Raw genomic sequence first — 15,273 nt, 5'->3', positions numbered from 1 at the left:
GCGAGGGTGAGCCCACAGACGCTCATTTTTCTTGGGGAGCCACACGGGAGCCCAGTAGCAGGAGCAGTGGCCCTCGACTCAGGGGTGCGTGGCCGAGTCCCCCGCCCGTGCTCTCTCGCAGGAGCGCGGGCTCATCCGGAGGGCCGTCGCCTGGACCTTGGTCATCAGCTCATAGGGCAGTCAAAGCTGGGGCTGTCCATGCGGCCGCGCGTGCCCAAAGGGAAGGTCAGGAGGCGCCTGTGCTGTTGGCCTGGTCTCCCAGATGTACTACTGGCTGAAGAGGGACGGGCGGGGGAGGCGCATCTTGTGTCACAAGGCACAGAAGGCCTCTGGGACAATCCCGCAGCAGCTTACCTGGGTTGACCCTGAGGGAGGGGACCAGGTCTCTGCCTGGGGGAGGGGGCGCTGACCTCACAAGCGCACAGCCACTGGTGGCCAGAGGAGGGGAGGTGGAGGACAATGGACTGGGGGGATCACGCCCCAGAATCTGGGCTGGGCCCTCCTCACCCCCGACCACAGGGGCTCCCAGTGGTACCGTGCCGCGAGTGTGGCTAAGGGGAAAGCGAGATCTCTTGATCCAAAATGTGCTCTTCCCCCGAACACGTCAGCAGGGGGAGTTTTGAATGGACAAGTGGGACCGGTGTCCTGGCATAGCAGGTGAAGCCGCCGTCTGCAGTGCTGACGTCCCTTGTGGGTGCAGCACTGAGGTCTGGCTGCTCCACTTCCAATCCAGATCACCCATGTGAAGACCCGGAAGAAGCTCCTGACTCCGGCCAGGCCCTCTGGGGAGGGAACCAGCAGCGATGGAAGCTCGCTTTTGCTAGCTCGCTCTCTCTCTGACTTTCAAATCAATAATGAGGGTCCATCCAGCTCCACCAGGGAAGCCCGGGCGGGGGGCACCGAGGGTGGGGCTCCGCATCGTGGGTGGAAACTCCTTTGTTAGCTGGTGCAAGTCCACCGTCCCGATCACCTCCCTCAGGAGGCTCCTTTCTTGTAAGATTCTATTTATTTATTTGAGAGGTAGAGTTACAGACAGAGAGAAGGAGAAATAGAGGACATGTCTTCCATCCACTGGTTCCCTCCCCAAATGGCCGGAGCCATGCCGATCTGAAGCCTGGAGCCAGGAGCTTCTTCCAGGTCTCCCACGTGGGTGCAGGGGCCCAGAGACTTGGACCATCTTCCACTGCTTTCCCAGGGCACAGCACAAAGCCGGATTGGCCGGATTCTGTCCCGGTTGCCCCTCTTCCAGGCCAGCTCTCTGCTATGGCCAGGGAGTGCAGTGGAGGATGGCCCAAGTACTTGGGCCCTGCACCCCATGGGAGACCAGGAGGAGCACCTGGCTCCTGCCATCGGATCAGCGCGGTGCGCCGGTCGCAGCGCGCCAGCCGCGGCGGCCATTGGAGGGTGAACCAATGGCAAAGGAAGACCTTTCTCTCTGTCTCTCTCTCTCACTGTCCACTCCGCCTGTCAAAAAAAAAAAAAAAAAAAAAGCCGGATTGGAAGAGGAGCATCTGGGACTAGAACCAGCATTCAAATAGGATGCCAGCGCCACAGGCAGAGGCCCAGCCTACCACACCACAGCACCACCACCCCCGGAAGGTTTTGTTATGCAAATGTTACCATTCACCAGGCTAAACGCAGGTGATTCACAATACCGGAAGCTGGGTTTTATTATATAAGATAAGAAAAAAAGGGCAAGGAAAGGAAGGTGCTTTGATTAGGGCCACAGCGGGCCCCACGCTGATCTCAGCATGGAGGCCAGGCTGTCAGTCACCCCCTGGCTTTGCTGAGCACCCCGCGGCATCCACCCACCGAGTCGACGGCTGTGGTCAGCACCAAGGCCTGGAAATGTTCCGTCCGAGATCATGTTCTGGCCCGGGCCAGGCTTGGCGGGTCGTTGGACATCAGCCTGCGAGGGGGCTGAAGAAAAAGGGCATTCCTGTGTGCTGGAACACAGACAGCTGTGCGCCGGCCAGCAGCGACTCATCCAGTCTCACTGTTGATAACCGTGTGTGTGTGGGGGGGTGGTCCCAGCCCTCTCCAGAGGACGGCAGAGGGGGGTCCTCCCTGCCCCACACCCTTGGGGCTGAAAGGGGGGGGATTTCAGGAACTTCATGCCCTCTACCTAGTCGTATCCCAGAAGCAGCAGGTGGTTCACCACGGGGGTGGGCAGAAGGGGGCAGGTCTGCGGATCTGCGCCCCTGAAAGGCTGAGACGCTGGGGCGCCACCCGCTCCACCAGGTGCACCCTGACTGCCGCTCTGTGTCACGTCCGAATCCTTTCTTGCCTGAGGACAAGCAGCTCTCTGCCTTTCACAGAAATAGACTTTTTTAAAGCTAGCGTCCAGAAATCAGCGCACGGCCCACTCAGAGGCTGGGAGCTCAGACCAAAGCAGCGCACGGCCCACTCAGAGGCTGGGAGCTCAGACCTTCCCGGCGCGGCAGGAACAGGAGCCGTCTCAGCCTTTGGAAAATGAAGGCAGAAACACAGAAATTCGATAGGCAGCAAAAGGTGTGAGGATGCCACGGGAGACGCAGGAGGAGGGGCTGGGCACAGGTCCTCAGGGTCCCCTGTGGGAGGCGGGAGGCAGCAGGTGCATCTGTGGGCACAGACGGGCACCCTCACGGGGATCCCAGGGAGAGTGCCTGGGGAAAGCAGGTGAAGTGTAGTGAAGGGCACAGCTGACAGGCCAGGTGGGCGGCGCAGCAGACACCTGCGAGCTCCCAGCTCAGTCTGGATTCAGGCCGGGGCTCCTAAGGGCAGGGGTCCAGGTCATCCTGCCGGGTCTCCCCCACCCTCTTCTGGACGAAGGTGAGGAACAGGAGAAAGCCCTCCTACACAGGCAGGCAGGATTCTCCTGGGGGGGGGGGGGCTGGGACCACCCACAAGTCACTGGGTGTGGGCAGGACGCTGTAGGGTGGAATCGGGTGCTTTCTCACACACAGAGGCTGACTCCAGCTTCCTGCCCAACATCGCCCCTGAAGAGAAGTTTCCAGAATCTTACGGGGTCGAATGGGTGACGGTCTGACTTCTGCGTTTCTTCCACCTGCCATGTGGGTGGAGGGCTGGGTTTGGGTGTTCTCTTGTCTGTCCTATGGTATGTGAGTGTGGCCCTGCACCAGCCGGAGGACTGGTCACAGCACCCAGCAGGACATGCATGTCCCAGGGCCATCAGGAGCTGGACGGCTTGTGTTCTGCTAGAGAAAAAGCGAGCAAGGGCGTTCAGGTCAGCCTGTGTAGAGCACTGTTCTGGCCCGAGAGTCGTTCAGCCCTTAGGCAGTGCCGTGTGGGAGCCTGGCTCTGCTGCCCAGTGCTTGCCCAGTGCCCGGGCTTCCACACTGGTAACAGCACAGATGACAGGTGCTTTAGCTGGGCTGGCCTTGCTGCTCCTTTTCAGAGCAGACCACCCGCAGCTGGGCCTGCCGCCTGTCGGCTGCCACAGAACACGCCAGACGCCGGAGTGAAGGCAAAGGGCTTATGGATGGGACACCGACAGACCAGAGGGAAGGGGCGAAGAAGGAAAAGAGAGATGGAGACGCCATGTGTGCAGGAACAGGTCCTCTTGGACTTTTGCCAAGGGGCGGGCAGGGAAGTAGGAGCAGTGAATCCCACTAGAGCCGGGGTGGAGCTGACGCTGGGGTTGGGCCATGGGGCCACCCGGCTTCCAGCAATGGCGGCGGGGGCTAGAGCCTAGGATGGTGTCGGGGTGTAGATGGCGCCGTCTTACTAACACCGCCACTTCTTCCTGGCTCGCTCCTCTTCCTCCTGGTCTTGGTTAAAGTGGACCACGGAGGCAGCCGTTGGGATGTCAGCCGGGACGGTGCTTGGTCCCATCCCTAATTCTGAAGCTTCCTTCTGCTCTCAGGCACGGCCCGAGCTGGAATCCAGTCGTGGGTCTGCTCCGATGCTGTCTCTCCCTGAGTTCGGTCGGTGCCCGGGAGGAGGGCTTTGTACTTCCAGGTGAGATCAGACACGCCAGTCGCCCCAGGCTGTCTGTCTGCCCGTGTGTTGGGGTTCTCAGGACAGGTGTGAAGCAGGGACCTGTCCACTTGCTCTGATCTACACCGTGCCAGGCAGCGCCCAGGGAAAGACCGAGGGCTGGGGATGGGACGGCGGCAGCTTTGCAGACCATCTCAGGACAGTCGCCCGGCCAGAGTCGACTGGGGGAGAGTCGGGCCTCCCTGAGGTTCCCCACGCACGAGGGAAGCTGGCTTTTGCCCTGGGTTTGCAGACTCGACCCAGGCTCACCACGTAACCCACACTCAGCCAGCTCTGTCTCTTCCCGTGGGCAGGGGGAGGGGTCAGCTCCAGACCTGGTTCCGGAAGCCGTGGCTGAGCCGGCTGCCTCTGTCCACAGCCAAACTGCGGCCAGTTTCTGAGTATGCGTGCTGGTGGTGAGTTGTGTGGCCATGAGGCCAGGGGTCCCATCTGAAAGAGGACAGAGGAGAAACGGGCAGGGGTCCCTCTCATTCAACCTCCCCACTTGGGATCCCTGGGACTTCCGGACTTGGACCACATGCAGCCCGTGGGTTGTGGGGTTAACCAGAATTAGCCGGCTTTTACCAGAGCTTACCAGGTCACCCATCTGGACTTTTGGACCTAACTAGAATTCATAGCCACTGCAGACCCTGGCTCAGCCAGCCACGGGCCTCCTCCCAGCTGGACCTCCTGGGGGCCAGGCAGTGCCTGGTCAGTCAATGTTTAGTTGGCTCAGCCTCCCTCAGTTCCCCACGCCTGCTGCCAGCGGCCAGTTCACTGCTGTTTTGCCTTCTCTTCAGCTGGAAAGATCAGAAACGCGTGTGGCTGCCAGCGCTCCTACTCCCAGGGCGGCCCAGCAGCAAGGACGCCCCAGGGGGCCACATTCCTCCCACACCCCCTGGGTGGTTAACCCTTGGTGCCTTGAGGGCTGGGCTAGCTACCTGGAGAGGGCAGGGGAGGGTTACCAGCAAGGAGGACAGGAGATAGACTGGCAACCTGTCCCAGCGCCGGCAGGCTGCAGTGGGCGTACCTCCCTGCCAGCACCTGTCGCACAACCAACAGGACTCGCAGGACAAGCCATGGCTGGCACAAGGCCCTGGGGGTCCCCCTGGAACCGCAGTGATGGTCCTGAGGGCAAAACATCAGCATGAAACAAGTGCAGCAACGTGAGTCCATCCTCTGCTATCCCGACAGTGCCCTTGACACGGCACAAACCACTCAAAGGTCTGTCATCGCTCCAGCCAGAGACCCAGCCTCAGAAACGTCCAGGGATCTGTAAGTCTCAGTTAGAAGGTTCAGTCTGGGGCCAGCGCTGTGGTGCAGTAGGCTAAGCCTCCACCTGCAGTGCCAGCATCCCATGTGGGCACTGCTACGAGTCCCGGCTGCTCCACTTCTGATCCAGCTCTCTGCTGTGGTCTGGGAAAACAGTGGAAGATGGCCAGAGCTCTTGGGCCCCTGAGCCTGCGTGGGAGACCTGGAAGGAGCTCCTGGCTCCTGGCTTCGGATCGGCCCAGCTCTGGCCATTGTGGCCATTTGCGGAATGAACCAGCAGATGGAAGACCTCTCTCTGTCTCTCATTCCCTTTGTTTGTAACTCTGGCCCTCAAATAAATAAATAAAATCTTTAAAAGAAAAAAATTCAGCTTGGAACTTAGGTTCAAATGATTTGCTCAAAGCAAGATCTCAAAGCATTGCAAAAATAATCCTTCTAAACAGGGCTTTAACCAAAGTATGGGCCAGACCTCATTAGAGTTAAGAAAATCATTTAAACACTTAAAAATAGATAATGTGAACTCATAATGTGAACAGATAATGTGATTCAGTTTTTCCAAGTGGTCAAGCGTCACTACAGGGGCCGGCGTTGTGGCATGGCGAGCCAAGCCGCTGCCTGGGAAGTCAGCACCCCACATGGGATGTCGCTTTCCCATGCGCATTAGCAGGGAACTGGATCAGAAGTGGAGCAGCTGGGACTTGAACCAGTGCCCACATGGGATGCTGGCACTGCAGGCGGAGGTTTAACCTGTTACACCACAACACAGGCCACCTATGTCTTTTCTTTACTTTTTTAAAAAATATTTATTTTTTCATCTATTATTTTTCACTTTATGTTTCTTTGTGGGAGCAAACTGTTGAAATCTTTACTTAATGTATACTAAACTGATCTTCTGTATATTAAGAGAATCGAAAATGAATCTTGATGTGAATGGAAGGGGAGAGGGAGTGGGAAAGGGGAGGGTTGCGGGTAGGAGGGACGGTATGGGGGGGGGGAAGCCATTGTAATCCATAAGCTGTACTTTGGAAATTTATATTCATTAAATAAAAGTTTTAAAAAAATGCAAATTTGCTCTCCAAAAAAATATTTATTTTTATTTATTTGACAGGCAGAGTTACAGAGAGAGGTAGAGACAGAGAGAGAGGTCTTCCATCTGCTGGTTCACTCCCCAGATGGCCACACGGCCGGAGCTGCACCGATCAGGAGCCAGGAGCTTCTTCTGGGTCTTCCATGTGAGCACAGGAGCCCAAAGACTTGGGCCATCTTCTACTGTTTTCCCAGGCCACAGCAGAGAGCTGGATCAGAAGAGGAGCAGCTGGGACTAGAACCGGAGCCCATATGGGATGCTGGTGCCCCAGGCCAGGGATTTAACCCGCTGCACCACAGCGCCTGCCGCTTTTCTTTAATTTTTTAAAAGATTTATTTGTAAAGATCTTTTGTTTGAAAGAGCTACAGAGAGAGGAAGAGACTGTCTCTCTCTCTCTCACACACACACATACACATACACACACACACAGATCTTCTATCTGCTGGATCACTCTCCCAGTGGCTCCAAGGGCCAGGGCTGGGCTAGGCTGAAACCAGGAGCTCAGAGGTTGCCCAGGGTCTCCCACGTGGGTGCAGGGACCCAAGCACTTGGGCCATCTTCTACTGCTTTCCCAGGAACATTAGCAGGGAGCTGGATCGGAAGTGGAGCAGCCGGGTCTGGAACTGGTGCACATATGGGATGCCGGCACTGCAGGTGGCGGCTTCACCTGTTACACGACCCACGTGCTTGTGCCCCTGCACCTATGTGCACCTGCTCTGGCTCCAGATCGGCCAAGCTCCAGCCATTGCAGCCATTTGGGGAGTGAACCAGCAGCCGAAGGGCCCCTCTCTCTCTCTAACTCTGCCTTCCAAATAAATAAATTAAGAAAAAAAAGAATATGGGTTGAAGTGGAAATGCGTGTGTGCTGGGGCCTGCTGGCTGGCCTTACCTCAGGTTCTCTCTCCACACCTGAACAGATTCAAAGATGGACACACAAAGCGTGTGGCAGAGCCAGATTTACGAAAAGCAAAACAGAAGTGCAACTCAGTGACCCGGTGGTGGTGTATGACAAAGGCCAAAGAGAAACCCCTCAGGAGGCAGGACAGCCAGCAGTGCCAGTTCTGGACAGAAGCCTTCCCTCCCTGCCCTCAGAGGCACCAAGGGCAATGCTTGTCCTGGAGCCCAGCTGCTGGCAGGGCCTGGGCACCGCCCAGTTCCTTGCCCTTCTGGGAAGTCTGGAAGTGTCACGGTGCCGGGAGCATGATGGCAGTGGGTGTGTCCCCAGGGCGATTTCAGTATTATGACATTATTACGACACCCCCTGCGCCATGTTGGATATAGCTAGCTAGTGCTGGTTCGCAACATTGTAAAACCTGCAGTTTCCACCCACAGAAGGAAGTTGGTGCCGGTGCAAGGGTAGTGGAGCTGGAGCAGCCACAGAAGGGGCAGGAGGGGACTTGTCACGCGGGCCGGCCAGGATTCACCTGGAGCTGGCGCCACCGACCACCTCTCACAGGTTCGGCAAGGAGCGGTCAGAGCTCAGCGCCTCCCCCGAGCTGCCCATCTTCTCACCCAGGGGAGGCCTGGCTGGCGTTCCTGGCTCCTGGTTTTGGACTGGCTCAGCCCTGGTTATTGTGGCCTTCTGGGGAGTGAACAGTGAATGGAACTTCTCTCTCTCTGGCTCAGAATTTCAAATAAGTGGTCGATCTTGGGGCTGGCGTTATTGGGCGGCAGGTTGAAGCACACTTCAGTGCCGGGCGAGGCCCGGCTGCTCTGCCTCTGCTCCCCGCTGACGTGCTGGGAAGGCAGCAGAAGCCGGGCTAGGTGCTTGGGGCTGCTGTCAGCTGGGAAGTTAGGGGTTGGCTTCTGTGCGTACGAGGGGCCTGGGGAGCACAGTGCCCGCGGGGAGGAAGGCGGCACGCTCAGAAGCAGCCCCGTTTTCACACGACCAAGCCCACCCAGGCGGGTAAAGCTGCCGCCTGCAGCTCCAGCATCCCATGTGGGCACCAGTTCGAGTCCTGCTCTCTGCTAATGCACCTGGGAAAGCAGTGGCAGATGACCCAAGTACCTGGGCCCCTGCACCCACGTGGGAGGTCCAGAGGAAGCTCCTGGCTTCAGCCTGGCCCAGCCCTGGCCATTGCGGCCATTTAGGGAGTGAACCAGTGAATGGAAGACCTCTCTCTCTCTCTCCCTCTCTCTCTCTCTTTCTGCCTCTCCTTCTCTGTAATTCTGCCTTTCAAATAAGTAAATAAATCTTAAATAAAAAATAATGACAGTAACTTCACAGGTGCTCACAGGATTCTCCTATGCTTGGTGCCAAGTGGGCTACGCAGTCTGATAACGCAGAGTCATAAAACATTAAGAGGGATTTTGCCTATTTCACATCCAGCAAACCTTTTGTCCATGAGAAGGGGGCAGAGGGAGGAGAGCCTGGCATCATGGCGTAGTGGATAAAGCCATCGCCTGCAACACCAGAATCCCAAGTAGGTGCTGGGTTGAGTCCCAGTTGCTCTACTTATTTATTCATTCATTTTTAAAATTTTACTTGTTTTAATCAAGTAATGTAGCTGCTGGAAACAGGGACTTTTAAGACAGTTCAATAGAGCAAAGTGAAGGACTGCAAGGATTGCTCTGCTAGGATACCCTCCCTGAATAAAATTCCGTGGATTACGTGAATTCGAATTCCATGGAAATTTGGCGCCAGACTGAGCATTAGTCCAAGCCAAAGTTTTCCCGCTAGTGTTGAGAAGCCCTACACACGTTTTCTCCAGGTGGAAGCAGAAGCTCCGGAACAGAACCTGATCAGCGACACTGTCGCGCGCAGCGCAGCGGAGGCACCAGGTTCTCCTGCCGTCTCTCGGCCCCGGCGAGGCGACGGGTGCGCCTGCAGCTCCGCTCTCCGGGGTGGCACAGCACATTCCGCCCAGGGATACGGCTCCTGTTCCACTCAGCAGACCTACCAAAGGCAGTTGTAAATAAATAAGATTCTAGGCTTCAGTTCCTCAAACCATCAAGCTCACACGGTTTTATTTTATCAAATGTTTGTATACTTGCAACGTGAAAAGTTTTTTACAGACACTTGTTAAAGTCTCATAATCTGAGATGGGTCACAGGAAATAAGGAAACGCTGTGAAAACCCTGCAGCGCAGGCTTACCCCCAGCTCCCAGCTCCCAGCTCCCAGCTCCCAGCTCCCGCCGGGCCCTCCTGCAGAGAGGAAGCAGCACGGCCAACTCTTGAAGAGGATTGCTCAAGTGTAGTCGGATCCAGTGAGTTCATTAGCTGACGGGCAAGGAATCCTCCCACAGGACAAACCCAAGCCCTGCAGGGGCGCAGGCCCAGTCACCCGCACTCGGAGCCAGCGTCCCAGACCTCTGGGTGCCTGCCTGGATTCAACGTGAAGTAAAAGTATCCCACGTCTTCCACCGAAATAGAGGCGCTGACTTAGACACGTGCTCTTAACCTTGTTTTAAAGTAAGACAGGAAGAAAATCAAGTTTGAAACACATAACTTATTTTTTAAAAATATTTTTTAAATTGATTTATTTGAGAGGTAGAGTTAGAGACAGTGAGAGGGAGAAACAGAGAGAGAGGTCTTCTGTCCCTTGGTTCAATCCCCAAATGGCCGTAACGGTCGGAGCTGCGCTGATCCAAAGCCAGGAGCCAGGTGCTTCTCCTGGTCTCCATGGGGTGTAGGGCCCAAGGACCCGGGCCATCCTCCACTGCACTCCCTGGCCACAGCAGAGAGCTGGCCTGGAAGAGGGGCAGCCGGGACAGAATCCGGCGCCCGCCCACGTGGGATGCTGGTGCTGCAGACTGGGGCTTTCACCCAGTGCGCCACAGCAGCAGCCCAGAGGTAAAGCTTTACTGTATTTCTTAGCGGCTGAATAAGGTCGTTACAAATACGTAGGCTTACACTCTGAAGACCTCCTTATGGTCTGAGACCTAACAATGCACCACAGGCTCCAAGAATCCTATCAGGTTAAATGATGCACATTTTACAAAGCAGCCAACGACTTCAGCCACAGGCCCTCAGAGCCGAGTCTTTATTCTTGTTAACTGCATAAACGTGATCCCAACGTGGATCCATCACTAGTTTTTCCAAAAGAAACATGCTGTAAAATGAGCAACCTACATCCGCTCCCTGGTGACGGCTCATCGGGCTTAGTTACGGATCCCTCACGGTGACAGATTCTAGCAGAAAGTGCGGCACGATGCTAAGCTTTTCAGCTTCCGCACACACGTTGCGCTTCTGGCTGATAACGCAGAAAAAGGTGCAGCGTCAAGGTCAACGTCCTCGTCCTCATGCCCCGGCAGCCTCCGAATACTCCACCTCTGTTCCCGTCTTCACCCCAGAACTCCTCCTCTGCCTCCTTCAACCTGTGATGGGGGTTCTGCTCCGGCAGTCTCCTGGGCAAGCTCTTCTGAGACGGAGCTCTGACCTCTCCAAGGCTGCATCCTTCAGCACGCCTGGAGTGCTGGCGGCGGCTGCTCCCCCTCACCCACTCCCCGCTCAGGCCTGGGAGAGCCGCCGAAGCCGCCCGCGTGCTTGGACCCCTGCCCCCACAGGGGAGACCCGCGGCAGCTCCCGGCTGCCCACTGCAGCCATCTGGGAAGTGAACCAGCGGATGGTCTTCGCTCTAATTCTTTCAAGTAAATAAATCCTTTAAAAGAGAGAGCTGTCTTCCATCTTCCCACCTGCTGGTTCACTCCCAAAGCAGCCGCAGCAGCCAGGTCTGAGCCAGGCTGAAGCCAGGGGTTGGACTCTCCATCTGGGTCTCCCTCATGGATGGGAGCGTGAAGTGTGCACGGAGGCCTTCACTCAAATTGTTTTTAAGTGAGGCTTACACGATCAACACAGGTGTTCCGTTATAGAAACAGAGTGGCGGGGGGGGGGGCAGTACACGAAGAACCAGGTACTCAGCCCTGAGCACCCCCGGGGGACCTGGCTCCTGGCTTTGGTCTGGCCCAGCCCTGGCTGCTGAGGGCGTGTGGGGAGTGAGCCAGAGGATGCACGCTCTCTCACCCCCCTCTGCGTTGCTCTTTCAAATAAATCATACAAAGGGATAAACTGAAAAAGGAAATACCTTGAGATGACTGAGAACAGAGGCTCGTGGAGGACATTCGGAGGGCAGGAGTACCGCTAAAGCCTGCTCCGCGGGGATTTGCAGCCGTCAGTGCCTATATTTAGAATGTAAGTGGACGCCCTAACCTTGGAAACACCGGTCACTGCTGTCCAGCGATGCCCTGGGGGCTCCAGCCAGAGCGGCCACGGGAAAACGAGATAACGGGCATGGGGTAGAGAAGGCGGAAGTGACACGCATGTTTCCACATGACACGCGTGGAAAACTCCGGGGAATGCACTAAAGACTGGCATGAGGATCAGTAGGCGCACGCGGTCAGGCCGCAGGCTCAACACAGCCACTGAGCCAACAACCCCTGTGCACGCGCAGGAGACTGGGTCAATGGCTCCTCAAAAACGCGCCGAGAGCCCTCAGGGTCACCACGACGCGCCGCCGCGGCTGCGGCCGGGAGCTCCGGCACGCGCCGAGACGCGGGAAAAGGCGGGCCCGGGCACCCGCCGCCGCCCTGCAGGTGGAGCGCGGCCGCCCGTGCCTCTCCGGGCCGGGTTTCCTGGCCGCAGCCCCGGAGACGCGCGGCAGGAGCTCTTCCCGCGCGTCCCCGGGCTCGGCGGGAGCGCGCGGGCGGGCGGGCGGGCGGGCGCCATGGGCGGCCTCTTCGGGCGCGCGGCGCTGCGGCGGCTCCTGTGCGGTCCGCGCGCGCCGCGGCGCCCCTGCTCGGGTGAGTGGGCGCCTGCTCGCGGCCGGGCGGCGCCGCGGGCCCGGGGCTGCCGGGGGAGGCCGTGCCCAGCGGAGCGGAGCGCCCAGAGGGGCCGCGTGCGCGCGGCCGGGGCCCGGGGTCGGCGCACGCGGCCGCAACCCCGCCGGGCCCTCCCGGTCCTCTCTCTGTCCGGGTCGCGGGCCTGCGGCGGCTCGGGGAGCCAGCCTCGGCGGCGGGGGCTTCGGCCCGCTCGCGGGCTGCGGTTAGCTTTGTCTGCTGGGCACCCAGGCGGCTCCGGCGCCCTTTGTGTGGGACATCCAGCGGCTGGGCTCCTCTTACAAGCACGCTTTGGCCTGAGCCCGTGAGGGCGGTGAGGACGTCTCCCTGGCTGGGCAGACCTCAGGCCTGCCCTGGGCTGGGAACCCCACAGTGGGCAGGCCTGCGAGGAGGAGCCCCCGACTCTCCCCAGCTGCCAGCCAGGAATCCTTGCCCAGCGCCTGTGGCCCACCTGCTGGGGGAGGGGCCATTCCTTCGCCCCAAACCTCAGGGTGTAGACAGTGTCTGTGGTCACCGAAGGGCTTTGCTGCCAGTGCAGCAGCTCCAGACCGCCCGGGAGCTGGCCTGTGTCCCTGGCACGCTGACGGGCCTTCTCAGGGGGAGCAGGTCCCTCTCGGGCAGCGAAAGCCAAGGCCCCTGAGACCCCGAGACCCGCTGGAAGCCCCCAATCCAGAGCTGCGTGCAGAGAGGCAGACGGCCGGAAGCCTGGTGACACCTGGGCCCTGGCACGGCGGCCCAGGCTGCAGGGACAGGGATCGGTGAGCTGTTGGCAGCCCTGACCCCTCCTCTTTTAAAGGAGAGCCCTCCTGGGCCCGGGAGCGGACCCTGGTCGCGGTGAAGCCGGATGGGGTTCAGCGGCGGCTCGTGGGCGAGGTGATCCAGCGCTTTGAGAGACGAGGCTTCAGGCTGGTGGGGATGAAGATGCTGCAGGTGCGGGGCTGGGCCTGGGGGCTTCCCTGGGGTCGGGGGGGGGGGCTCGGGGGCACTGCTCCGCCCTGCACGACTGGGCCTGGGGGCATCCCTGGGGTCGGGGGGGGGGGGGCTCAGGGGCACTGCTCCGCCCTGCACGACTGGGCCTGGGGGCATCCCTGGGGTCGGGGGGCTCAGGGGCACTGCTCCGCCCTGCACGACTGGGCCTGGGGGCATCCCTGGGGTCGGGGGGGGGGCTCAGGGGCACTGCTCCGCCCTGCACGACTGGGCCTGGGGGCATCCCTGGGGTGGGGGGTGGGGGGCTCGGGGGCACTGCTCCGCCCTGCACGACTGGGCCTGGGGGCATCCCTGGGGTGGGGGTGGGGGGCTCAGGGGCACTGCTCCGCCCTGCACAACTGGGCCTGGGGGCATCCCTGGGGTGGGTGGGGGCTCAGGGGCACTGCTCCGCCCTGCACGACTGGGCCTGGGGGCATCCCTGGGGTGGGTGGGGGCTCAGGGGCACTGCTCCGCCCTGCACGACTGGGCCTGGGGGCATCCCTGGGGTGGGTGGGGGCTCAGGGGCACTGCTCCGCCCTGCACGACTGGGCCTGGGGGCATCCCTGGGGTCGGGGGGCTCAGGGGCACTGCTCCGCCCTGCACGACTGGGCCTGGGGGCATCCCTGGGGTGGGTGGGGGCTCAGGGGCACTGCTCCGCCCTGCACGACTGGGCCTGGGGGCATCCCTGGGGTCGGGGGTGGGGCTCAGGGGCACTGCTCCGCCCTGCACGACTGGGCCTGGGGGCATCCCTGGGGTGGGGGTGGGGGGCTCGGGGGCACTGCTCCGCCCTGCACGACTGGGCCTGGGGGCATCCCTGGGGTGGGTGGGGGCTCGGGGGCACTGCTCCGCCCTGCACGACTCCGGGCAGTGGCAGGGAGTGTTGGGGCGTGGGGGCTGGAAGGGCGAGAGGCTGCGGACGCTCCTGGAGCTCTCAGTTCTCCCCACCGCTACCCAGGTGCCCGAGAGCGTCCTCGCGGAGCACTACCAGGACCTGCAGGGGAAGCCGTTCTACCCAGCCCTCATCCGCTACATGAGCTCCGGGCCTGTGGTGGCCATGGTACGGCGGGCAGAGGCGGAGAGGGTGCCCGTGGGTGCTTCCCACCCCGCCCTAACCTTTGTCTGCTGCAGGTCTGGGAGGGCCACAACGTGGTGCGCGCCTCAAGGGTCATGATAGGAAACACCGACTCCGGCGAGGCCGCGCCCGGCACCATCCGGGGCGACTTCAGCGTCCACATCAGCAGGTACGGGGCCCTGGCTCCGGGGCCACCGCTGCAGGGGGCACGCGCCACTCTTGGGCGGGGTGCTGGATGTCAGCTGGCCCAGCTCCCTCATGGCAGGACCACGCAGGATTCCCCTGTGCTGCAGGTCCTCTGCATCACTGTTATCCCAGGGGTCGGCATGCAAAGGCCAGGAGGAAAATGAGGCTAGGGTCTGGGAGGTGTGGCTGGAAGCCAGCTTCCAGCTCCCGTCACTGCTGTCCCCTCTGCACACCCCCAGCTTGCTCCCCTAGACAGAGAGGGGGCAGCAGACTGTCCTGAGACCCCCGGGGCACACTGGAGCCTGAACCTTTCTGCCTGTCGCCTGGCACAGGAACGTCATCCATGCCAGTGACTCTGTGGAGGGGGCCCAGAGAGAGATCCGGCTGTGGTTCCGGAGTGGTGAGCTGCTGGACTGGGTGGCTGGGGACCACCAGAGCTGCACCTCTCCAGCCTGAGGGCCCACGCTGCCCCTGGACGCTTCAGTGGCCACCCAGGACCAACTACCTCGGTCAACAAGAACTCAGGCCACACCCACACCTGACTACCCCAGCCACTTCCTGTTCCCCTTCTGCCCAGAGAAGTTTGAACCCCAAGTTTACGTGCCTTTCCACAGCTGAAGCCAGCCCAAGATTGGACCCAGAGCACCTTCGGGGGGTCCTGAGGGGGGACCTCTCTCCCAGAGGAGACATTAAAGTTCACTGTGGCCTATGTGGTGCTGGTGCCGTGCCGTCTGTCTCGGGCAGGCCCACGGGGCAGTGGTGGTGCCGTGCCGTCTGTCTCGGGCAGGCCCACGCGGTGGTGCTGGTGCCGTGCCGTCTGTCTCGGGCAGGCCCACGCGGTGGTGGAGCTCACCATGACGTCTGCCTTGGGCAGGCCCACGCGGTGGTGGTGCCGTGCCGTCTGTCTCGGGCAGGCCCACGGGGCGGTGCTGGTGCT

General features: G+C 60.2%; 1 protein-coding gene and 1 long non-coding RNA gene across 9 annotated transcripts; one reads left to right on the top strand and one right to left on the bottom strand.

The window, feature by feature from the left end:
* Window positions 1–1,645: 1,645 nt before the first annotated feature.
* On the bottom strand, window positions 1,646–11,510 carry LOC138846940 (uncharacterized). Of its 8 annotated transcripts, none has more exons than XR_011384480.1 (5): window positions 9,433–11,510; window positions 9,076–9,233; window positions 4,920–5,106; window positions 4,574–4,778; window positions 1,646–4,428 (listed from the first exon to the last, which is right to left on the bottom strand). It is a non-coding gene; the product is annotated as an uncharacterized lncRNA (long non-coding RNA). The 8 variants fall into 8 exon arrangements; XR_011384482.1 differs by having other exon boundaries at window positions 11,362–11,510; XR_011384478.1 differs by having other exon boundaries at window positions 4,574–9,233; window positions 9,433–10,530; window positions 11,362–11,510.
* Window positions 11,511–11,649: 139 nt separating this feature from the next.
* Window positions 11,650–15,045, top strand: NME4 (NME/NM23 nucleoside diphosphate kinase 4). The gene is made up of 5 exons (XM_051842165.2): window positions 11,650–12,076; window positions 12,909–13,042; window positions 14,034–14,135; window positions 14,207–14,319; window positions 14,669–15,045. Exons 1-5 carry the CDS (start codon window positions 11,650–11,652, stop codon window positions 14,790–14,792), a joined length of 900 nt encoding a protein of 299 aa, XP_051698125.2. The 3' UTR covers window positions 14,793–15,045.
* Window positions 15,046–15,273: the final 228 nt, after the last annotated feature.

The sequence above is a fragment of the Oryctolagus cuniculus genome, chromosome 19 (assembly GCF_964237555.1).
Source record: "Oryctolagus cuniculus chromosome 19, mOryCun1.1, whole genome shotgun sequence".
NCBI lineage: Eukaryota > Metazoa > Chordata > Mammalia > Lagomorpha > Leporidae > Oryctolagus > Oryctolagus cuniculus.
This window is presented reverse-complemented; position numbering and strand designations above follow the sequence as displayed.